The sequence below is a fragment of the Nestor notabilis genome, unplaced genomic scaffold (assembly GCF_000696875.1).
Source record: "Nestor notabilis isolate BGI_N333 unplaced genomic scaffold, ASM69687v1 scaffold14523, whole genome shotgun sequence".
NCBI lineage: Eukaryota > Metazoa > Chordata > Aves > Psittaciformes > Psittacidae > Nestor > Nestor notabilis.
The window spans coordinates 11,230-37,004 of record NW_009923404.1 but is presented as its reverse complement, the minus strand read 5'-3'; the positions used below and the strand labels follow the sequence as shown (position 1 = coordinate 37,004).

Sequence of the window (25,775 nt, the reverse complement as noted above, 5' to 3'; positions counted from 1 at the left end):
AAGCTAAAAGCCTGTAACACAGACCAGGAGCAGTGTAACAACTCTCAAGTCTAGTAGGTCCTGGCTCAACTGCTGAAGTCTGTGGAAGTCAGTATTGTTTTGGCCTTTCTCCTCCATGATGGTACAAAATGCAGGCGAAAGGCAAGCATATCGTAACCTAGCAGCCAATACTTGCAGTTCACATTTGAAACTGTGGAAATGATCATCCATTTATGTAGGAATCAACAAGGTAACCATCAGGAAAAGTTGTGAGACATATGCAGTGTAGTCTCACATTTATTTTGAAAGCAACTGTGGAGTCAAGTGTCTTGTAACCGCAGTAAATAAAATCTTAAAACAAACCAGTCACATGCTCTGCTCAACAACCTCCCTGCCCCAAACCCACTCCAAATAAACTATTCGGGAATGGTGTAATAGTAATAGGTTACAGCTCAAGCATACAGTTTGAAAAATACAATGTCCAGTTTTCTGATGCACCTTATTTGTGTCATTACCTCTAGAGTGCCTCTTTTTGTCGGGTTTAGCACCAGGAAACGTTTGAGGAGGTTTTCACAGTCTGTGGACATGTAGAAAGGAATCCTGTACTTTCCCCTGAGCACTCTTTCTCGAAGTTCCTTGGTAAGAGAAGAACAGGCTGTAAGCTGTAGGCAGCAAATCACTTGAAACATTAGATAAACATGCCCAACATGTTCTACAAAAACACACCTTTAAGTTCTGTCCATCGAAAGGAAGAGATCCACTCACAAGAGTATAAAGAATAACACCTAAACTCCAAACATCTACTTCAGGTCCATCGTATTTCTTCCCTTGAAAGAGCTCTGGAGCAGCATATGGTGGGCTGCCACAAAAGGTGTCCAGTTTATTTCCAACTGTAAACTCATTGCTAAAACCAAAGTCTGCTATTTTAATGTTCATATCTGCATCTAGCAATAGATTTTCAGCCTGGAAGAGAAAGAATGGTTTGAAAGACAAACTTAAAACACTTTATTTAGAATGCTGTTTTTACCCATTCTTAAAAGGCAAAAAGCTAGAATACCTATTAACATTCCCTTACTTGCAAAGTCTTTTGGCATGCTTTAGTCTATCATTCACGGATTCCCTATTTTAAAAATCTCTCTACAATGGCTTCAGACTATGGGAGCTGTTATGCTACCTGAAAACTGCGTTATTAACACCTATCCCTTTTCTCCACAGAAATGCATCCTGAGCTACTCTAACTTACATTTTAATCAATTGAGATGAGAACAAGGTATAGCCTTGTTACTGCAAAAGTTAGGTAACAAATGTAACATTTAAACTTTTTTTCAAAAGGGTTTTTTTTTTTGGTGGTGGGTAGTCTGACATTATGAAGCTATTATGTGTTAAGCAAGTTATGGGGCAACACTGTTAGTACAAAAGGCTCAGTTTAGAGAAGGGACATATCATTTCATGCCGAGCTACAGAGAAGCCATACCTCAGTTTCATCATCATGACTGGTCCAAGACCAAAACTTTTCATACCTTCATACCTCCATCAAACTACTCTTACATCTTTTTAGATGTCTCAGCTAACACTGACCTGCATCAGATTTGAATGTGACAGCAGGGTGAGGGGCTATCTTTCAGGAGCCATTAAATTTCTGTAGTAAAAGCCTTACAAATCCTTTTTATTTGAAATGGTTCTATATTGTAAACATTCTTCAAAACTTGCAACAATACTGTAAACATTCCTCAAAACACATGCAAAAATTTAACTCAGAAAACCGAATATATACATTTTACTCCACAATAAAGATCACACCCACAGTACAGAAGCTGATACACACTTCACACACTTTTTCCTACTCACCTTGAGATCTCTATGAACAATATGCTTTTGATGGCAGTACTGCACTGCAGATACTATCTGGATAGAAAACAAGTCCAATTATGTAAGTGACATCTCCAAGAAACCAGTTTTAATCACAAAGTTCAACATTTTTACTAAAGTTATGCACTCAGACCTACATAACCAACTATTACAGTGACCAACATTTGGGGGAAAGCTGCAAACTAACTTAGGTGTTTGTTATTTGATCTACTTCATTTCTACTACACTTGATAGAGGACTTTGTTTTTCCTGTGTGGCTAATTATAGGCCAGTAGAAGCAATGACTTTCAGAAAGGTTACTGAAGTATTTCCATTCCAATACTATATACAGCCATAAAAGCTTTCCCTCTAGACTGAAGTTTTCCAGGCCCTCTACAAAGGTGATTTTTCATGCTGTGCCATGGAGAGAAAAGAGTAAGAAATGGGCTTAGGCATTAGAGGAACGACTGGGAAACAGCTTGTTTGTCAAAACTTTTGCAGTGAGAAGCAACTGTGGATCTGACAGAGGTCTGCTGTCAAAGTGCACATGGTTTACTGTATTTCGTGTATTTACAAGAAGAGCAAGGTCAATGGAAAAAATGCTGTCTCACGTGTAACAGAGTAATTTCTTCCATCATAATTTCCAAGTATCATTGAGTTTTTCCTGCTTTATATAGCAAACTATATAAGCTATTTACACAGTACAGTGTCCTGGTACATTCCTTTAGAGTCATAACCACTGCTGCAGAACTCTACATGTATGGAAAAGCTTACTTTTACATGATCACAAATGCAGTCAAATACATTTTACTGTCATGCATATGTGGTCAGAATTGAGGCAGATGTTACAACTTCTTAAAAGAGCGGAATTGCACATAAAGTGCACATAAAAGTAATTTACTGTAATAACCATGCTTAAATTATGTATTTCCATTTTAAAGAAGATACCCAAGACAGAAAGATGAGGTATCATTACTGTTACAAAAATAACTCCTCATCACACTGCCCAGCTTAGCATAAGAATCCTCCTGTACTAGTAAGAAGCAATAGTTCTTTCTCCCAGTATTTAGAGTAGGAGAAAGTAAGGTTCTTGGTAGGTCAGAAACCTGACTGACCTACCAGTCAATTTTGCATTTTACGCTTAAACACCAATATTATAGTCTTTGTACCCCAGTATTACTGAATCATGCACGTGCAAAAATGCCACCTTAGAAACCAAGCAGTTTATGGAAAGTTGCAATATTTCCATTCCCCACCCTTTCAATCTGTTTCTGCTTGTTCCTTTATATATTGGCTCCCTCTTACAGACTCCAAGTTCAGCTTTTTACGGTTACTGAAACTGCCAAAGTGCTCCCACGCCACCACTTGTACCATCCTTTTGGTTTTCCTTCCTTTCGTCTCTGCTACCATTACTTTAGTGCCAGTCACGAGCTCACTCTGCAGGGGCTTCCAAGGCTGACAGCATGACAAACACCTCAAGCTTTATTCAGGACTGCAGAGACACAGCACCATACCACTTGCTCCTAAACTGCTTTTACTCCAGCTAAGAGCGGAAGGTCTAGCAGATGATCAATCACTAGTTTCCTTTATAGATGCTTTTGAACTACTCTGCATTGCAACAGAATAGCACAGAGACTGCACAAGTGAGGCCAATCTAAATGGAAAGGAAATAATGCAATGCATATGACATTAATAATTGAAGAACAGCAGTCATAACTGAATGAAAAATAGCACAAAGCATGGCTGCACTGGATTGACTCCCTTTGTCTTCCACCTTCCATCACTGTATCCACTGATAGCTCCTTCACCCCCAACCTACTTGAGTGTGAGAAATTTGCTGATGCTTGGAAGGTGGGAAGAAGGACAGAAGAAAAGCAGACCTTTTTGCTAGAAGTAACAACAGAAGCATTGAAATTCATTTTTTGGGAGGGATTCTGTAGAATCACAGGTTTTAAAGAACAAGTTAGAACAAGTTATCCCTAGGCAGATAAACTGTTCTTCATAAGGATTAAATGACAAAAGGATAGATAAATGACCTCTCAAGGTCCCTTCCACATTGTGACAAGCATTTTTGTTTCTCACTGGAACATGCAAGTAAGATGTATTTTGTGGACCTTTTTTATCTTCCAAGATCTGTCCTAACATCTACTTGCATTAAAAATTCTAAACTCCATCTGCAGGAAAACTGTGGGAAGACTAAAGGAGGCCAGATCTAATTGGCTGCAGTAAAGAGAGAGAATTAATACACATGAATTTTTGAATCAGAGGGTTTCCCTCTGAATCAGATTTTTCTATGGAAAAAAGATTGAACCAGAACTGCTTGTAAGTAAGGGGAAGAAAAATGAGGTGACATTAAGAATGCAAGACATTCTGGATTTGAATTTCTCACACATGGCTGCACAAAAGAAGTTTGAAATGGAGAACTGCAGAGCATAGCTGTATTTTTAGTGTTTGTACCCTCTCCTGTGTTCCTTGTCAAGCATGACATTGTTTTTCCTGCTATAAACCTGAACTATGCGTAACAAACTGAACTAAAAAAGATTTATTCCTTTTTTTTAACAAGCAGAGGAGAGAATTACCAAATTCTGCTCTTTGCCTGCTAGAAAGGAAGTGCCTTCTCAGATAAAACACAAGTGTTTTAGCACATCTACTGAAAGAAGAAATATGACCTGAAAAGATATAATAAAACCTACTGTAAGAACTCAGTTCAATACCACAGCACAACTGTTGCTTCAATTTAAAGAGAGCCGCTCTCTGTTAAACCAGTTAGGAAATCAACCAAAAACCCCAAACTATTATATCCTAAGTCTCTAACATAAAAACAGCTGCACTGAATCAGGTAAGAGGCCTACAGAGAACATTCTCCCTCCAACAATGGCTACAAGCTGTATGAAGCTATTCTGGGACTACAGTAAGGTAAAATGAATAGTTTTATGACCTGTAAACCCAGTAAGATCTAGTTTCCTTTCACACTGTCCCACAGCCAGAGTCCTAACCTCTAATAAATGCCAAGCTCTGATGAAAGTTGACTGACTTCTGTCCTGCATGCATGCTCTTCTCTCTAGCAAAGCACAATCAGCTCATGATATATTTTCTCTCCTTGGGTTATTACTAAGGTTTTCTCTTTTTTGTCCAGCTGCTTGTGCTCTTGAAGCTCTCAAGAATCTCCCATCTTTGAGATCAAGGTCCTCCAAAATTAGTTGAGCTCAGTAGTCTGAAGTCAGCTGTTAAGGAAGGACAGAGCACAGCTGCCTGCACCAGGAGACAAAACTTATAAACTGTGTATTTCAGTGTATCCAAACTATGCTTCTGTGTATTTCAGTGAATTCAAGTGACACCATCTATGTATCTTTATAAACAGCATTTACTCTACAAATGTGTTAAAAAAAAAAAGAAAAAATAATCAAGCTGACATCTGAAGTACATAAAAATCAGCTCTTGGTGGGTCAAATACCCAGCTCAGCAGGCATTCACCTTTTAAATTCTTTTCCATCACATTTGTTTTTGAAAAATGAAGCTACATAAATCTTGTACTACTCACATTATCCCATAAAATTAAGCACTGAGTGCACCTGTAAAACATGTTTGACCTGTTTCCACAAGTTCTCACTTAAAGGGGAGTTGAATTGTTAGGAAAAAAAAGAGTACATGTTGAACAAACATTCAATTTTCAATGGAATTACTGCAAGATCTTTTTCCACACAGCTCATGAGAAAAGAAACTGAGGATCAAAAGCAGAGAACCGTATCAGTAGAAGTTTTCAATATTCACATCTGAAGAGAACAGCAAATCCTCTCAAGTTACTCTGAAGCTCTTCAAGTGACATTACAAAGAGCAAGGCAACAGTCTGGGATTTAGAAGAGATGGCTGAAGTGGGAACAACTGCTCTACAACCTATCACATCTACTCCAACACAGCACAGAAAGACACACCAGAAACCCTCAATCACAAAGGAAAGTTTTCTACCTGCCAGAATATGAAAGGGAGGGAAGCAGATTTAAGAAGATATGCAAGATGTTGTTAAAGAGGAAGAAAAAAATTTCCTTACTACCAAGCTGTATAACCCCAGTTATGACAATCACTTCTGGGGATACGAAGTCTGCAGCTGCTTTGGTGCTGTCCTGTTTATTTGTTATGGCTTTTTTTGTTTTGTTTTTCCTTTTTCTTCCAAAAGATTAAAGAGGGTAAATACAAGATTTAAAGAGATGAGATCAAACAAAGGAACAAGGATCTCACAGATATGTTCCTTATGTTGGGTTAAAAACACTTCTGGTTTTCTGTACTTTCATTGCTACTTTTGACCTTATTGCTTATATTGCTTTCACATGAATTCTTACTGTATGACACAGAGAGAGCAAAAGAGTTTTGGCAGTTTCCTAGTTCCCAAATTGTTCCTTTTGGTTACACTACCTACACTAGAGAAGTGTAAAAGTTTTCTTTATAAGGCATTTTGTGAAAGTCACTGACTAATTTACTCAAGTCTCATATTTTAGAGCAAAGTTTTTCTACTTTTGTATGGCTAAGCTTAAGAAGTAAAGCTGTTAGGGCCTCCCAACACTGAAACTGACTGTCATGTCATTGTCACAATTGATCAGTTTAAAACCCCCTACATACCATTCAGTAAAACACTCTTGTCCCTATTCATTATTTCACTTCATAAAGTGTCATTAAGCTGGAGCATAATTTTGATACCACAACATTATCTAGGTTACCCAAGTAACCAAAGGGATGAAAATAAAGTAGGCATTTACAAATTTCTGCACAAGAGCAGAAACCAAAAAATTAACAGACCAGTCAGATCTGCAATTGAAACTCTGGATGCTACAAGAGCAGAGATTTGGATTTAAATTAGTTATGCAAAAATATTTGCTTATGTTCAACATCACTTTACTGTAGAATGCAAATGCTTTTTACAGATCAATGAAATCCAACATCTTTGCAGGGCTAGTTTGTCCATCATAAAGCAAGCTGAACTAACAAGCCTGGAAATGACTTTTCAGTGACTATGTAGATCAACTATTAAACTGCATCTTTTCATGTAAGCGGGTGGATGTGAATGGATCCCTGTTACATGCATTGCCTGCATTTTAAAACTGGCCTATTTGTAGCCTGTTACATTTGAGTAATTTCCAAAATGTTAGAGACCAGCTGAACTAAGGATATATGAAATCACCAAGAGGAAATGCATTTTGGAATGGAATACACTTCCAAATCAAGCAGTCACTGTGTTCTGGCAGTCCTGGAGACCCTGGCACACAGTGCTAAGGAAACTAGAACTACTGAAGGGACAACTAACCCATTAAAGTACTACTGTAACCCAAGTATTTTCTCATTCAGGGCTACAAGTCCACAACATGCTGAATGTTACTAGAAGTTGAATGCAAAGGACAGCTGTTTCATTCATTTCAGCATTAAAAACTTGGGGTTATGGGGGAAGCTGATGCATAGGAATGTAATACATACCTGTCTAAATTTAGCTCTAGCCTCCTTTTCCTTCATTCTTCCATGTGCAACCAGATAGTCAAACACTTCCCCTACAATTCAGTAACAAGAGACATTAATGTCCATTTCAAAACATAGAGATTCTCTCTAGCAGTTGCCCACAGCAGCTTCACTGAAACGACTGTACTTCAAGTTTATGATTACAGGTTAGCTCAAGAGAACAAAGCACAAGTAATTTACTACACTGTCATCTCTACACAATGACTGACTGGGTATAGAAAAAAAAATTCCTTCCAATTATTTGTGATAGAAACTGACCAGCATACTTCTATTTTGTGACACATACCTCTTCACAGACTTTCTCACAATGATTTTCCTTTACCCCCCGAAAAAAAGCTTCATATATGAGAAAAACTAATGATATTCATAAACACTGTCATACAAGCACTAGAATTTTTCTTTGTGCGTGTGTACAAAATTGTTCCAATCAAAATCAGAAATCTTAGCTTTAACCTAGGCTTGGAAGAGGTACCTGCAAGGAAGGTCACAATAATAAGCCTAGTTGGACACGCTGACATCATCCACCACACAAACCCCAGATCTGTAAGATATAGTGGGAAGTATTACTCCTGAACAAGCCCAATGTTGTATGGCTGTGGACGACTAAAGGAGATTACTTAAGCAGTACTAAAGATCCCTTGTTGTCCTGGGTTCAGCAATAACAGTCATTTCTGTCCTTCTCAGTAGCTGGTGCAGTGCTGTGTTTTTGACTTCCAGCCTGGGAACAACGCTGATAACACCGATGTTTTTAGTTGTTGCTCAGTAATGTTTACTCCGACCAAGGACTTTCTCAGTCTCACGATCTGCCAGGGAGGAGCAAAAGCCGAGACAGGACACCTGACCCAAACTGGCCAAAGGGGTATTCCATACCACAGCACGTCATGCCCAGTGTATAATCTGAGGGGAGTCACCCAGAAGGCCCAGATCGCTGCTCGGGTCGGGCTGGGTATCGGTCAGCGGGTGGTGAGCGGTTGTGTCCTCTCCCCTTGTTATTTCCCTTATCATTATTATTATTGGTGGTAGCAGTAGTGGTTTGTATTATACCTTAGTTACTGGAGTGCTGTTATCTCAACCTGTGGGAGTTACATTGCTCCGATTCTCCTCCCCATCCCTCCGGAAGCAGGGGGAGGAAGAAGTGGGAGACTGAGCAAGCGGCTGCATGTGTCCGAGTTACCAGCTGGGCTTAAACCAGGACACGTGTTGGGTGTTTTTCCCTTTAGTCAGTTTATAGCACATCAACATGGACTACAACATTTGAACTGTACAGGCAGCCAACTCGCCCATGAAACACTGACATGTTTGTGAGAGCATGGGAGATTTTCTTTACTAAAAAAATGAAGTCACGTACATAAGAACCCCTACAAACACAGACTAGTAGGTAGTTTTAAAAATTCTTTGCTAATACGCAAAATTAGTATAAAGTTTAGAAGTGGATCATATATGCAAATTCTGTGAGCAAGAAAACATTGTTTTGTAGACAGCCACCTCACAAGGGCAGAGCTGACTCTATTTTTTAAACCAAGCAGCTCCATCCAACTGAGATAAAAACCCCAGAATCATAGAGCAGGAAAAGCAACAACTGAGCAATCTGAGGGAATGTGAGGATTTTCTACAAAATAGCTTACTTCCCTCTGTAGTATACTATTTAATACCCAACTCCGGTGATGCTCCCAGCTGTATTTCACAGTTCTTTCTTCAAAAACCTTGAAGGAAGAAACCTGAAAATCCCCTTCATAATTCAGGAAGAATGACACCAGAGAAAGAATTGTCCACAATTTATGCAAAATGCTGCAGTTGTAGCAGTAGTTTCTTTCATCCTGCAGCCTAGAGTTCACATGCATCATGTGTGACCAGTATCTCGATACAGTGGAAATATGGGAAATTGATGCCTACCACTGAGATTATGGGTGTTCCTGTCTTGCATAACATGGCACATGCAAAGAGTACTACTGCTCATGGCCTTTTAGACCAGTACAGGATGTACCTCTCAATTACTTAAGGAAGAGCCTCACTGCTTTAGAGAACTGCTGGCCCTTCTGCCTCCTAGAAGCTAATCACTAGATGGCAATAGGTCTTCGCTTTTAAGTCTAGTACCATGAAACAACACGAAGACATCTCCACGAACGCCTGTACTAGCCAATACTTTAATGGTATCTTACAAACTGTTTCTGTTTAGACAAATCTTGGCTAACCATTTAGGCAGCTGCTGGAAGAAAACATAGGCAGGTAGAGAATCATTACCTGATTTATAGTAATTTATTAAACTTCACAAAATCTAACATCCAAGTCAGAATTTAATGATGATTTTATCTGAAAAGAAGTCTCTTTATCTCACTCCCAAAACTAAAGAAAAGCCTCAACTATTTTAGCATCAGCAGCTGGGAGTCTCAAGGGTCACATTGACAAACTGAGTGCTATTAGGTTTTAGCCAGCAAGGAGTAATTTAAGCCCAAATACCTTAATTTTAGCTCTGATGAAAATGTCTGACATGGCATGATGCGTGCTTTCCCCACCCCCACCAATCAGGAACAAGTTTAAGTTCCTTCTACAGTGGTGTAACACTAAGCCTACAGTTCTTGGCAGTAGAAGGTCTGTGATTAAGGTATGTCAAATGTCATCAACATCTAAAAAACCAGAAGTTGCAGTACTCATGCTTTTGAAAGCAACAGTTAAAGAAACACAAAATGTTTCATCTGAACATGTTTTTACTGATTATCTTACACAAAATAAGACACCAGAGGCAGGGAGCCAAATACAATGAATTGAGAAGGTTGGTATTTGCTAGGGACAGGAACAATCAATGGATGAATAAAGATTCCCATTAAACTTCAGCTGTGAAAAAAGAGCAGATGTTATTAAATGGCAGTAAATTCAGAAGTTAGTTTTACAAGTTCTAACTAATTATGTTGCACAAAGCAGTCCCAGAGAATATTAAAGATTTTGCTTAATATTTTACACTACCATGACATAAGTATTTGCCAAAACAGAAAGCAAAACTTTCAAAGTGCTTTCTCCCACTTGCAATTTGCTTGTATGTGTCATCGCAGCAGAGTTACTTACCCCCACTTGCATATTCCATTATTAAATAGAGAGTTTTGTCAGTTTCAATGACTTCAAACAGCTTCACTAGAAAAGAAAGTCATTTATTAATCAGTTAACTAGTTGCAGAAGCATTATGTTAACCCCACAGAGAATTCTGTCAAAGAAAGAAACACAAACTATTTGCTTACTGCTTGACAATATCAGACTACTACCCTAAAGAAGCCTTTTCTGTTCTTATATGGAAAATACTGTCAACTCATACAGAACAAATTTTCTCAAGAAACAATACTCTGTTTCCCATACATGGGAAAAGTAACTAAATGAAGCAGAACTTCAAAGATCTGAGCATCAAAAATAGCCCTTTTTATACACTGAACTGGCATACATGGTGACAAATGAGTTATAGGTCAGTTTGCCAGCAGTCCCATAACAACACTTTATCATTTCAAAGTATAATCCTAAACAATTTCTTGATCACTTTTTAGTTTTGGTATATATTTATTTTTAACGAGAGCCTGAATTCAGACAAAATTGGTATTATACTCGAAAGGAGCAAAATTATCAGTTAGCTATGCAAATAAGTTTTATGCAAAGGGACCAAAGTGTTTTGGGTTTGTTTTGTTTGTTTGTTTAAACACACAGCTCTGAAAAAGTATTTATTACTGCTACTTTACATGAAATTGACACCCTAGAGCAGAATCATCATTAAAATTCATACCACAAAAATTTTAACAGTGAAAAAGCTAAATTTCTCCTGAGCTGGAAATGATGTGAAAGAAACAAGGTACCTATATTTGGATGATTTAAGATCTTCATTATTCTTACTTCTCTGAAGAGCTGAAATAAACATAAGAAATAAGTTAATAAAATAGGTAACACTCATTCTTTCTAAAGCCTGATCATTTTGATATATTTAAACACAAAGGGCAAACATTACTATTAGTATATCAGTGAATTTCATGAAAGAAACACCTACTGGAAGAAAGAGTTAAATGTCTGCTTCTTTTAACACCCCTCCCTAAACAAATCAACCCTCAAAAAACTGAAAACAACCATGAAGTGCTCCAGACAGCCCAGGAAAGAAGTGATCTTAGCTCTGTGGTTTGCAGAATTTTGGGGCCAGAAAACCATTACAAGCCCGCACAGCTTCTTGCTGGCCAGTACATGTCACACCATCTTTCACCCCCTTCACAGAAAGTATTGTTTCCAAAGTTTTGTGAACCCTCACCACAGCACCTTTGTAGACCACTACAGTATGTTGCTGGTATGAATTCATCTCTCTTCAGTACTCCATCAAAGCCATGGAACTACTGTGCTACAACAAGAACTCACAAGTGAAAAATCAGCCGCTTATACTGCACAGAAAATGTGTTATCCAACTACACCAGCAAGAAGTGAATTTTTAGGAGAGCTGGAGAGGCGAGGTTCTCCCTTGGTCATTCACAAGTGTTCCTGTGAGGCAACTGAGGCATGGTAGCATCTAGTCCTGGGTTTGTCACTGCAGCTCCACTGACTCACTGCCAGGCATCCAGCCTCCAAGCCTGCTCAACCAGTACAACACGCTGAACATACTTGCCAAAATTAACAGGATAGAACACAGTGTCTTCTCTGACCCCAGCAGACAGAAGCAACATCATTACTTCAGGGGTTGAGTCTCAAAGAGATCAGCCTGCTCCCACCCTCTTCACCGTCCACCTTCCCATGCAACAGGATTGTACTGCTTCCATTTATGCAAGCATTGGTGTTAATGCAGACTGACAGCCAAAGTCCAGCAATTAATTTAAGAGAAAAATTTCACAGAACACACAACTCCCCCAAATAAAAACACTCTACCTCTCAAGTTTCCTGTTGCAGGTCCCTTGCCCACCTTAGCACATCTATTTTGGCAGGATGGGTGGTGAGTATAACTGCCCATTTGACACCAGCCCTAATGCCATTACATCAGTGGTGCTGCATCCAGAGTCCACACACTGATTGTAAGGATCTTGTCTGGCCTCCCCTCCCCCCCAGCACAAATACCCACATGAAGAAGGTTTTGCTTGAGTTGTTACTTCCAAAGAGTTCAACTTGGCCTGTCACACAGAGTAAACTCTGTCCTCCTGCAACTGGAGGATAATACAGGAATGACATATTATTAATAAACCACAAATGAAAACAAAATCTGTTACTGATCAGCTGTTAATTATCTTCCCCTCTGAAAACTCTTCTGCAGTAGACAGAAGATGCACATAAATTCTAAGTGTAATACTAAAAATGCCATAGATGGTGTTACTGCAATATAAACCACTGCTTTTAATCAAGTTGGTTAATAGTAGATGAAGTACAAGCAGTTCTACTTCTTCTTCCAGAAAAGACCCCAGAAAAAAAAAATACTACTACTACTATTATCATTATTATTGAAGTGCAAATGCTATTGTATTTGGAAAATCCCCAAAATTCTCTTTTTGGGCAGTACGCTATATGGCAATTAAGAGTGTAGCTGTTCTGTCTCTGCAGCTCCCCCCATGCCAGCCCAAGACTCAAGAGGGTTGATATTCTTAAGCACTGGTTATTTTCTGAGTGCAAGCTTCAAAAAGCGGGAGTAATCAAGAGGTTTTATCATAAACCTAATAACAACTTCTACAGAAATACCAGTAACAGCAGATTGTCCTGAACTTAATGTAAAGAGACTGAAGCAGAATGAAAGTCCACAGCTCCACAGGAATGTAGACTTAAGAGAAAAGAGCTTTGTAAATAAGAGATAACAGCATTGTTATTAACAGTAAGGAAGCAAAAAATGCTGCTGCACTCTTTGCCTCAGGTCAGATTTCAGATAAAGACATTTAGTATGTCTGGGCATATTACCAATGACTCAAAAAAATCTATAGGTGTACTTACTCAATAAACGAAAAACAAAGTGAAACACAGGAAACAAACAGAAAACAACCAAAGAGTCTATCTTTGTGTCTTTTAATAAAAGAAAATGAGAGGGGGGATGTAAATAAATAAATAAATAGGAGAAAAAAAAACCCAGAATCTGGAGATCAGTTGTTCTAAGCATTCTCTGCTTTCTGATGTTTCTGTAAAGCCTAAGATTTGGGGAGCAGTCCTCACTGCACTGCCCAACAGACCTTCTTCCCCATGCGAAGAGCACACTACCTGGACACAAAGGAAAACCAAACAGCTTGCCAAATGCATTTACTTACCATTATCCAGGTCTGTGCCTGACACATTGCTAGATGACAAGCTGTTTAAATGCAATCAGGACTGACTGATTAAGTAAACTTTTTGGCCATGCAAAATAGTTACAGAACCTATGCATGCATGTTTTCTTTTCTTCCAGAGAGATAAGTAAATTGCCTATTTTTTATAAATCTGTTATTCCTGGAGCTTTTTCATATATAACCAGACAAGGTAGACTACTTCACCATCAGCTGAAATTTAAAAGCAGTTGAATCTGTAACTATTTTTTGCTTAATTTTTCATTTGGTTCTGCTAAACTGGTGTATAATATACTCTGAATACTCCATTAATACTTTTAATTGCAGCTTATATAACTGAAAGCCTCTGATCAGCTTTTAAAGTTTGGAAGAGTTTGCTTAACAATCTCAACTGATTGTTGGTATCTTCCACCCCCAATACTCAGATAAAGCCTGTTGGGTCAGACACTCACCAAGGGTAACTCCACTGTTGATGCTACAAAAGATTGTAGGCAAACATCCTTAATCTGCTATACAAATGGTTTCTAGATTTCATAGAATCATAGAATGAGTTGGGTTAGAAAGGATGTTAAAGTTGATCATCTAAGTTCCACCTCCCCACCACAGGCTGGGACACCTTCCACCAGACCAGGCTGCTGAAAGCCCTGTCCAACCTGGCCTTGAACACTGCCAGGGATGGAGCAGCCACAGCTTCTCTGGGCAACCTGTGCCAGTGTCTCACCACTCTCATTATAAACAATTTCTTCCTAATACCTATTCTAAATCTACCCTCTTTCATTTTAAAGCCATTCCCCCTTGTCCTATCCCCACATGCCTTTGTAAAAGTCCCTCTCCAGCTTTCTTGTACCCTTTAGGTACTGGAAGGCTGCTAGGTGGTCTCCCTGGAGCCTTCTCTTCTCTAGGCTGAACAATCCTCTCTATCTCAGCCTGTCTTCCTAGGAGAGGTGCTCCAGCCCTCTGATCATCTTGATGGCCCTCCTCTGGACTTGCTCCAACAGGTCCATGTCCTTCTTATGTCTGGGGCCCCAGAACTTAATGCAGTACTGCAGGTGGGGTCTCACAAGAGCAGAGCAAAGGGAAAGAATTCCCTCCCTCAACCTGCTGGTCATGCTCTTTTTGATGCAGCCCAGGACATGGTTGGCTTTCTGGGCTGCAAGCACACACTGCCAGCTCATGCTCAGCTTTTCATCAATCAACATCCCCAAGTCCTTCTCCTCAGGGCTACTCTCAATCCAGTCGCTACTCAGCCTGTATTTGTGTTTGGGATTGCCCTGACCCAGGTGTAGGACCTTGCACTTGGCCTGTTGAACTTCATGAGGCTCTCAGAGGCTCACTTCTCAAGTGTGTCAAGGCTCCTCTGGATGGCATCACTTCTCTCCAGTGTGTTGACTGCACCTCACAGCTTGGTGTCATTGGCAAAACTGCTGAGGGTACACTCAATCCTTCTGTCCATGTCACCCACAAAGTTGTTAAACAGTCCCAAAACTGACCCCTGAGGAACACACTCATCACTAATCTCCACTTGGATATCAAGCTGTTGACCCCAACTCTTTGAATAGCATCATTCAGCCAATTCCTTATCCACTGCGTGGTCCATCCGTCAAATCCACATCTCTCCAGTTTAGAGCAGAAAACTGGTTCTGCCAGGGCATCCCTGGCTTAGGGGAAATATCTTCCTCCTGTGGGTCTTTCCCATTGCAAACTTCCATTACCGTTCATTATTGCTTCACCCTCTCCCTTCTATGTGTGCTGCTGGGGGAGTTATCGGCAGTTTGGCTGCAAGCTGTGGGTCCCCTGCTGACTGTGCTTGGAACCCACGCCAGCTCAAGCATGACCTGCATATTAGGCTCCTTCTGATAACTGCTCACTGATATGCTTTACATATAATTAGGTGTCTCAAAAAGGAAAGTCTTTACAGAATACAAGTTTGCCTCAAACAAACCCCAACTTGAAAACAGAAAAAAAATACTGTTACGAACAGAAAAGCTTGAGCATTTTAAATAGACACACAGAATGGTTTGGGTTGGAAAGCACCTTAAGATCGCCTAGTTCCAACCATCCTGCCATGAGCAGGGACACCACACACTAAACTATGTCACCCAAGGCTCTGTCCAGCCTGGCCTTGAACACTGTCAGGGCTGGAGCATTCACAACTTCCTTGGGCAACCCATTCCAGTGCCTCACCACCCTCACAGTAAAGAACTTCTTCCTTGTATCTAACCTAAACTTCCCCAATCCTCATGTTTTTCTTGCAGTTTTGAAAATACTGACTGACCCATGGTCAGAAAGAGCACGATCCATGTTAAAAGTGATGCTTAAGAACTCTGAAAAGCTTTCACAAAAAAATGTCCCAAACAAGTGGCAAAACATCTGCACATAATGAACAAAAATTTGTTTTTATTTGGCTAAGGAGCCAAGTTCTAAAAAAGGAAAATGAGAAGTGACTTAGTACTATTGCAAGGGCTTAGTAAAAAAGCCCAAAAACTTACATATAATGGCATTGTTAATTCAAAAGAAAAAAAAACAAAACACCATACTTTTTTTTGTCTAGGAGGAAGTGAACTACTACATCAGCACTTGTTTCCAGTGAGACCGATACTCACTGGAACTGGGTACACAAGTACATTTGTGGACAACAGGCATTATGACTAACACCACCAGCATGGGAAAAAAGCTCTAAGAATTCCCTTTTCTTTCAAAGCAGGGAAGTACCGGTTACAGTTTCCTCTTCACCAAGCAAGAGCAGGAGAGTAGTAATTAGGTCCCAAAACAACAGTTAGGAGTAGCTGCATGTGGCTACCACGGACTTCCTCAGTGGCAGACAAGAAACCTGACTCTTCTGAAGAGCTGCATTGTTGAATATTGAGCTGTCAGGACTGCAGCCACCCACCACTTACTGCGAGGGCATACCAAGAATTACTGCTCCAGAAAGCAAAGCAAGTCCTTAATAAGGTTAACTTCTTTCTGGCAGCTGAAGTATCGGTGTGGAAGACGTAATACAAAGAAATCAGAACTGGCAGCCTTAATCGCCATTTGTTTCCCCACCTAAGGATGACGAGGGTATGCGGCTAAACTGCAGCTGAGACACTCACTACACACCACACCCTCTTCTGACAGCAGCCCTTCCCTCCCCACCATACCTCAAATATTTTATTGCTCTCTCCAGCAATACAAGGATCAGAAGCACTTCCATCTTAGCTTTCCCTCCATCTACAGGTTGTGCGCGCAGTTGGCTTCAAAAGCACCAACACTCTGGCACTGCTGACAGTGCTGGGGGAAAAGGGGCAAGAGTTTGCAAAAAAAGCCTTCACCAAGGAAAATTGCTAGGTAATGTGCATTTACTCTGCTTACTGTGGCAAACAGGCATTTAAGAAAATTAGTTTCAGTTTTTGAGTTGAGAATACTGACATACCTTGCTAAATTTTTTCTGTGCTCATGTAACAAATGAACTTAGGACAGCACATTAGCATTCTCACTCCCCAAATTTGCTCTGACTTCTAACCTGCTATTTTTTTTGTACTGTTCTTCCAGACTCCATTAAAGAAAACAAGACCAATTTACAAATCACACTTTATGATCTAGTTTTATAAAATGTAAGTAAAAATGAAATTACAGATACACAAGTAGACACTGAGCGGGCTGAAAACCAGAAACCAAAGGGCCAACAAGCACAATTCCAGCTTGTGGCTTTGCTTACTGAACCTGTGACTTGTAAAAGGTTTGCCTTCTACCTTAATATGAGCTCAAGCTAGCCTTGTGGCCCAATCTCAAGACAACAACATTTGAAGGATTAAGATTTTACATTTTTGTCTGAAAACAAAATGGCCTCTCTGCTTTTTTCTGACCATGCTTCCCACACTATCTGCTTTTACCCAGTCTACCTGCTCAGACGACAGAGCCATTCTTTGCCTCTCAACCAAACCACAGAACGTAAGAACTTGTGTGTTTTTCCAATTTACTTTTGCACCATTCATTTTGATAAAAACATACTGTTGCAGGATCTCTTTAGTATTTGCATAAGATCTGAATGTGTATATTCTCCAGTTTACTCTAGTTATGTTATTTCATTTTGTTTGCAGGTAAGTTCTGGGTATTCTCTCATTCAAACAAATACTGTAAGGAGCTTTTTTATCAAAGTACTCAAAAGTAAATAAAAACCTTTTGACTACTGCACTTACAAGGACAGAGTTAGAGAAGTCCAAGGTAAAAGTAACATTTAAATGTACTTCCTGCAGGCACTCCAAAGCAGCCTGGCTGCCTTGATCAAAGAGCAGGATTTATCACTACTTACTAAAATGGATAAGGCGATACAACTGTAACAGCACACAGTAAACATTTGAGGCTAGAGGGAAGAAACCAGAATAGTCATGCCCCAGTTCATTCCATAAAACTGTATCACCTCTCCTGCTGCAAACTACATGAAAGACATAGATACTACCTGGCCTTCAGTGCACAGGCAGTACTTTCAAATTCAAGAAGACAAAACACATGCTTTCTATTTGTAAGTTTAACAAACTGACCAGCATGAAGGAGACATGAGGACATGACACTAAACCATGAATGCCTCCTCTACAGAGAGTCAGCTATGCTTGGGAGACAAAGAAAGTGGCCAGTACCACTCTCTTCTCAGTTTACAGCTCTGGACGAGTCCACCTTGAATAACTGCAGGGTTGTCAAAAACATGTGTTACAAAACTAGTTACTAAATACAGTAGTCAGATGTGTGCAACATATGCAATGCTTCAGATTCTCCAGCACAGGCATTCAGGGTTAACAGAAAGTGGTAATGAAACACAACAGTGCAGTTGGAAGATTAAAATGTAAAAACCTACCTTTTGTAGACTAGTTGGGTTCAACTGTGTTTTGTCAATTATTTTTATGGCAACCTAAGGGAAGAGTTCATAATCAATATTTTCCATGTGAACAATACAGCATTATTACAAGATGGTCAAATCCAGTAACACAAATTGAAAACATGAACATTATACAAAAACCAGTCAGGTTCTTCAGCAAATTATGTACTTGTATTTAAAGTAAAAACATTTGGAATTAACAGCTAAAGCGTAATTTACTTCTACTCCAACAAACTAAACAGAAGAGTGGAAAACAAACCCCCTTAATATTTTAAGCGTATTAAGATGAGAAGCTCATTTAGTCTTTTGCTTGACATTAAGACCATCACACTTACTACAGTGGAAGCTCCAACACCAGACAGTGCCCAGATAGAGAGCAGTGTGCCTACAGATAATAGTTACACAGTGTAATCACACAGCAGATTACACAGTACTGACTGAGCACTGGCAGTTTGTGAAGATGCTTCTAAAAGCAGAGATTTCAGAACAAACTGAAAGTCATTCCAGACAGACTTGGCAGGAACTAAGTTCACCTCTGGAAATTCACTGAATATTTGTATCAATTTGCTCCTTGATGGATGTGAAAAGAATTATCACTTGTTCAGCTGTAGTACAATAATTTGGCCAAGTTCATTCCTTTACTGGTTCTCATTTTTTCATTAAATACTGCACAGAAAGATGAAAGAAGCACATATAAATTTCACAAAATAATCAAAAGAAAAATTCAGTACCATGGTAACTAGTCATAACCTGAAGATTTGAGGCAATGAACAGGCAAAAGACTAGCTTCAGTGCAACTTGGATACAGGATAAGTTAGCACAGGAAATGTGAATCTTTCTAGAATTACATGCCAACTGGTATTTTTCCTTTCTAAATTAAAGACTAAACATACCAGAAGAAACTCTACAGAAGCCAAGGAGATGGTGCCTCTCTAAGAAGCAAGATGCTGCAACTCAGCTGATTATAATACCTCACTGGTGCAAAACAAGGGCTTTCAATTCCCCTTCACTTTTTGGCTCAAACAGTAGATGCTGCTATTCCCCATATCACAGCTCCCATTTCCCTGTATAGCTTTGTGCTATCTTTGTCATCTCATTAACTTGGCGTTGGTAACACACGGAATTAAGAGTATCTTACATCGAAGCAAATTCATATCCCTATATTCAAGCAGAAAAACACATGGATGGGTCATCATGATGGAGAGAGTAAGAGGCGAACAGAGTGTCCAGTGCTTGGGTGCATCACAGAATTGTGTGACGGATATGGTGTTTTCTGAAACTGAGCTTCAAGATCTATTTTGAGCCCTTCTAGATGCAAGATATGATGAGAAGTCACCAAGTAATCATCTAAGAATACTTTTGCTTTGCGGAGTATTTTCTTCTAAGGTATGCTACTGAAATTAAAGATCACTATTTCCAGAGGCAAAATTCCATTGCAAAACCCCTTGAGAAATCACTTCAAAAATACAAATAGAGATAAACACATTAAGCAATAGGTATTTTTATATTAGCAGCTGTGTACGAAACCAAGAAAGATTTTTATCTCTACCTTTATGCCTGTTGAACTATTGTCATGAAGGTAACAAAGGTACTCACTTCCTGCAATCTCTTATAAATCCATGTTGGACACAGGCTAACCACTTCCCTTGTCAACAGGGGATGTTATTCCAAAGTCAAGTGGTGTCCCAAGACTACCCATGCCACATGCTTGTAAGTGCATTCCACTCAGAAAAGGTTGCAGTTCTGTATTCTAAACTGTACCAATTCTGATCAATCTTTGAAAGACATAAGCTTGTTTCAATCCATGAAGTCTTTAAGGTTACTAGGTTTCTGCAAAACAAAGCTCACCTCTCTCACTTGTGCATTGGTGCCAGATGATCAGAGAGGTCTCTGACACTGGCAAACAAATTCAGCCCTGGAGATACAGGCAAGGTACACACCTCAGTTTTCTGAAAGGCAGACTCACAGGCCTGTTTGGTGCACTAATTATAGCCTTAGAGGCAGGATGAATTTAGAGAATTCCTATCCACATGAACACTGAGAGTACAATGTGTTAACACACAGCTGGCTGTGTTAACACTCACTGGCTGTGAGTGTTTGAACCCATCATCAGAACAAGCAGCAATTTCAGGTGCCTTGATAAGGTCTCTGAATCACAGGCAAAGTGAGCCTACCCTCAAGAATAGTTCTGACAAGCCTGGGAAAGAACATCCTCCATTTTACTAAGCATAGTTAAAATGTTCAAATTGCCTTCCATTTGCTCTCTTCACACGAAGTGAATATGGTATGGTTTCAAGTATCTTGTGCTATGGCCAATGGTGGAGGAACACACGTCCACCTATACTGTTACACCACTGCACCAGCCATTATATTCTGTGTGAGATAGTAGAATTAAAATTAAATTTGCTTTCGCCATTCACAATAACATGACTTGAATGAGGGAGTTAAAGCAATCAGAAGTTGAGTCGCTGAGCAAACTGGCCAAACTGCTACCATTCAGAATGTTTTCTCGCTCTTAAATTTCGCTTTTTCCAAGAGAAGAACAGATAGAAGATGACAATAGATTCCCTGGAGTCAGACTTGGATCCTGTCTCACTAGGAAACTTCAACTTCCTGGCTATTAACTGAACACATGCTTTTAATGAACAGAAGGATCCATACATTTCTGGCTGTGATTCCAACCACCTCAGTAACAGCAAAAGTAAGTTTTCTCTCTTAAATTAATTTTGCAAGTATGGAAAACTTGTCAGAGGAAATAACCTTTGATAAATTACAACAGAAAATACATGGCTTAAAGTAAAAGAATTAACAAAAGCAGATTTACAGTGAAGATTTTTTGTTTTGAAAGTGCAGACAGACTAGAACAGTACTTTTTTAGTCAGAGAATCTTGAAGGAGTGTTGCCAAACACCAGCTCTAGCACAGTGAAACTAACCCCACCTCCATATCGCTACAGTGAGAAGACCACACACCTCTTGGTAGGACAATTCAACCCCCTCAAGTTAGGCTGATCTTCTGATCATCCGCCCCCCACACAAAGGGCTAAACATTTCTCCCTTTCTGTAATTTAAGGCTGGGCTCTTGACATACATGCTGCAGACACACTTAAGATGGAAATGAAAGAGAGCCCTGGAACTTAGTCCAGTTAGAAACATGAAAGCAGTATCTCAAGCAACAGGAAAATTCATACTGAGGGACTCCAGATATAAGGAGATGAGCAACTACTCTAGAAGAATGCTCGAACAAACATACCATCCTCCCAAGAAGTGCCAGAGAAGTGCTGATCTGCTGCATGATTTAGAAGTTAATCAGTGCAGAGATATAAAGAAGGAATTGCCATAAAGTGTAACTGAACCGGAGACTTAAAAGAATATTAAGAATAGCCACATAGATAACAAAAAGAAGATAAGTAGGGTTCAAATACAGCAAGGATATAGCAGAGATGAAATTCATTTAAGCGTGACTCCCAAAGCTAAGTATTTTATTTTAAGTTTTGGTACATAGGATGAAAAAAGAAGAGGAACAAAGACAGGACAGCCAGTAGGAATGTGTGAGTAAAGCAGGAAAACACAGATTCAGGAAGATGAGTGCCGTGTAGCTGAGGCCAGACTGAGAACTTTATCCCTGAATTCTGAAGAGTGGAAGGTTTGAAAAAGGGGAAGGGGGAAGGAAGGCATTCTTGTAGCATGGATTTCTAACACCTATCAAGAACAAAACGGCAGCACAGGTTTAGAAATTATCTGACTTTTTTTTTCCCTAGTAGAGCCATTTACCACAGAATTCTTGAGCTCCAAACTCGCAAGGGGAAATACACAGAAACAGACAGAAGGGTTAAACGCAACACATTTTCCTGAGTCAATTCTGCCCTATGGAAACACACAATATATGACTACCTGGACTACTGTAAAGTCTCATCTAGGAGGATGCACAGAAATTACTGAACTAGATAAGCTGAAATGTGCACAGAGCCTTTTTAATTAAAAGAAATGGCTAAAGAGATACCAAGTTGGAAATAAATGAGTAAGAGTTTTTCAAGGACAAGACTTGGGACCAATCTTGTTTAATATCTGTATCAGCGGCCTTGGCACAAGAAGTCAAACTATAATGATTAAGTCTGTTGAAGGAATTAAAAGGCACCATAAAACACAACAGAAAACTGATATAAACAACCTTGGGGATGAGTTAGCAAAGCAAGTGAGATTCAGCGAAGTACAAAGTGCTGCTGCTCATCACTAGAAACATCAATGTGACAGCCATGAAAAAGGTTAATACCATCTAAAGATTAATCAGATAAATAATTCTGTAAGGGTATGAGTAAATTGATGACACTGGGGAAACTGTTTTCCAGAATATTGTGAACAACTCTGGTCATATAAATCTAAAATATGCAATTATCATCAATGTTGGACAGTTCACCTACCAGAAAGAGAAACTTTTACTCATCTCTCTTACAAAGAGAAAAAATAAGTTTTAAATAACTTCAACATATTCCTATAAAATAGCTTAATTGTTAGCTTCGAAGAAATGTTACTCATTCTAGGTAACCTGGAACAATGGCCACATCCTGGAAAATATTTAGGCTCCAAATTGATTGAATGACATCTATTTCATGAGAGGTAAAGAAACTCAGTACTTCAATCTTTCCAAATTTGGCCAAAGATTTTACATTGTCACTTTATTTGTTGAAAATTCAGTAAAAAATAATGAACCAGAGGTCAACATACAGTTATGAGCAAGTAAAGAAAATGTACTTCAATTTTTGCAAAGCAATGTGTGACAAATGACACCTACCTCCAAGTCCTATACCTATAATAATAGCAAAGCAATACTAACCTAGTACCCAAGGACTTGCATTTCCTGTGTTAAGTATCAGTAAAAAGAGAAGGGAACTGAAGTGGAAAGCAATTAACCAACAACTTACTTTACAAAGGAGCATTGACTTTAACATCGGAATACAACTGCTGATCACCAGAACTGTCAGCTTACAAGAAACAAAAACAAATAAACAAAATCCCTCCCAATAACTCTTGCAAATATACATCCCCTATGTTCCTCCTGGTGCTACTGAACTCAGTATTAGCTCAGAACAAAGAAATTCCCTTAAAGTGCTGCAGTCAACCACACAGCTTTCTTTAAAAGTCCTTGCTGGTATCAGCAAACATTTACTTCATTAGATGGTTTGGCAAGAAAAGGTCAACAAGGTGTTTCTCCCTCTTTCAGTACGTAGAGTTGCTATTAATAAAACAGCACCAAGAAACACTTGCAACAAGCTTCTTGTAACAAGCAAACAGGACTTCAGTTCACCAAATCAGAACCATCATTAACTGCAAGTTATTAATTACACTGCAGAAACTATTTATGGAGCTGAGTTAGACACCATGAAGAGATACAGGAGAAAGCTTGTCTACACCACACAACACTGAGCAAGACACACAAACCAGCTCTGAACAAACTGGAGTGTATTCCCAAGGCTGCCGAGCACAGCATATGCTAACAAAACTCCTGGGAGAAACACTGCTTTGGCAAAAAAATACTGTGCTTGGGCTACTCAGACCATAATCAAGAAGATATATTAGTTCTCATTCCTGGCTCCCCCTCTGATACATCCTGCACTGTGCAGTATAGAGACAGCAAGACGCAGTGTTTGCAGCAAGCTTAATTGCTATATATCAAACCCTTTTTTGGGAACAGAGGATTTAGCAGAGAATTCTAGTAGCAAGCTTGAACACAATTCAGTTGGAGAGGGACTTGTCAAAAATTCAAATTTAAGAGACTATTTTCAAGAGAACTTGTTTTGTAATAACTAAAAGATACAGTTTTCTATTTCTATTTTTATTCTACATGAGTGGCAATATCTCTAGTAAAACATGCTAAATGTTCACCTGGATGATATTCTTCTAAGAGAACCTGCACACCTACTGCAATTCACTACTGTTTACATTCATACCACTTTACCTCTCTGCCAGTTAGGATGTGCCTTGCAAGTTTTACTTTTGCAAAATTCCCCTTTCCAATCGTTTTAAGGAGTCTGTAATTTCCAATATGTGGCTGCTCATCTGTGCAGGAAGCTATAGAGTTCCTGCAGCGAGCTCCAGAGCGCCCAGTCCGAGAGGAAACTTCCTGCCGTCCATCTCCATGGGACGTGTGCTGCAATAAAAACACACACAAATAAGGTTGAGAAATAAAGACAAACCACATCAATGATTAGAAGCATACAACATTCAAAAATGTTAGCAATGCCTTTGAAGAAACCTTCAGAGGATCCAACTCACACTCCAGACTCACACTCAACTTTGCTCTGATGGGGACCATAAAGAGACTCCCAGTTCGTAACACAATATCCATTTCATCACCTTGTAAAGAGCAAGTGGAACATCACCTGAACTGCAGCACCAATTGAGCACTTTTAAGCAACTTACATGGACTGAGAACCAGTTATGGAACATGGATGTGTTTGGTATTATTTCTCATCTGTATCACTGTGCCTAACTAAAGCGGGAAAGCCTTTGGAAAGGAGACATGAATAAAGCTCTTCCAAAAGCACACACAATAAAATGTTCACCTTTACTGGACAGTTTAATACTACTGACATAATAATAAAAGGTTTCTTTTCTCTTGTACTAGACTCCTGTTCCTACAAAACCTCACAACTGAAAATACACAGGACAGCCTGGAGAACAAGGGAGGAAATCTTCCCTAACATATAGAAAACTCATATTAATAGGCTGAGCACCAGTTACAGAGATCTGAGACACTGTCTGCAACCCGTTAAGTTCCCTTTACTGAGTTTCCCTGAACAGCTATTAATTGTAAGAATGAATGGGTATTACCTCATACCTACAACAGCCTTTACTCATTAGATCACATGGTTAAAATATCAGTGAAGTATTTTTTCATTTCCTGACAGCCTGTTTATGAAAGAACAGGTCCCCTCATGTCCTCAACTCATGGTTGAGCTCTATAAACCAACTTCACTGAAGTATTTGTTAGAAATACTCAGTAGCCTGCAAATGTGGAGCAAACAGCTAAATTCAGAGCCACCCCAGAAATGTCAGATCTTGCTCTTCTACTACTATTACTCTTGCTGAAACCCAGCAGGGGTAACAAAAAATCTGGCATGCAGCAACACTCAGTCTGAAAATCACTGCAGCATAAGGATATGAGATCATAACCCAAGAGCTAACAACCATTGTGGAGGCACAAATGAAGAAATCCATGCTTACACTACACTTAGCAAGATTCACACTCTATTTAGTAAACCGATGTAACCTTGTGACCATAAACTCTGGCATCTGGTTTGTTAATTCAAGTTCAATGGCTGTGATCAAACTATTTTTTAAAAACACGTTAATT

At 39.4% G+C, this 25,775-nt stretch overlaps 1 protein-coding gene across 1 annotated transcript in view; it reads right to left on the bottom strand.

Annotated features, from left to right (window-relative positions):
* Nucleotides 1–24,567, bottom strand: part of MARK3 (MAP/microtubule affinity-regulating kinase 3) — a 49,615-nt gene extending 25,048 nt beyond the window's left edge. Inside the window, exons 1-8 of the mRNA XM_010012122.1 lie at nucleotides 24,378–24,567; nucleotides 18,403–18,456; nucleotides 11,160–11,208; nucleotides 10,390–10,455; nucleotides 7,291–7,361; nucleotides 1,828–1,884; nucleotides 706–942; nucleotides 495–614 (exon numbers count right to left, since the gene is read on the bottom strand). Coding sequence (XP_010010424.1) covers nucleotides 495–614; nucleotides 706–942; nucleotides 1,828–1,884; nucleotides 7,291–7,361; nucleotides 10,390–10,455; nucleotides 11,160–11,187 — 579 coding nt within the window. The 5' untranslated portion in view covers nucleotides 11,188–11,208; nucleotides 18,403–18,456; nucleotides 24,378–24,567. The remainder of the gene's footprint in view (nucleotides 1–494; nucleotides 615–705; nucleotides 943–1,827; nucleotides 1,885–7,290; nucleotides 7,362–10,389; nucleotides 10,456–11,159; nucleotides 11,209–18,402; nucleotides 18,457–24,377) is intronic.
* Nucleotides 24,568–25,775: the final 1,208 nt, after the last annotated feature.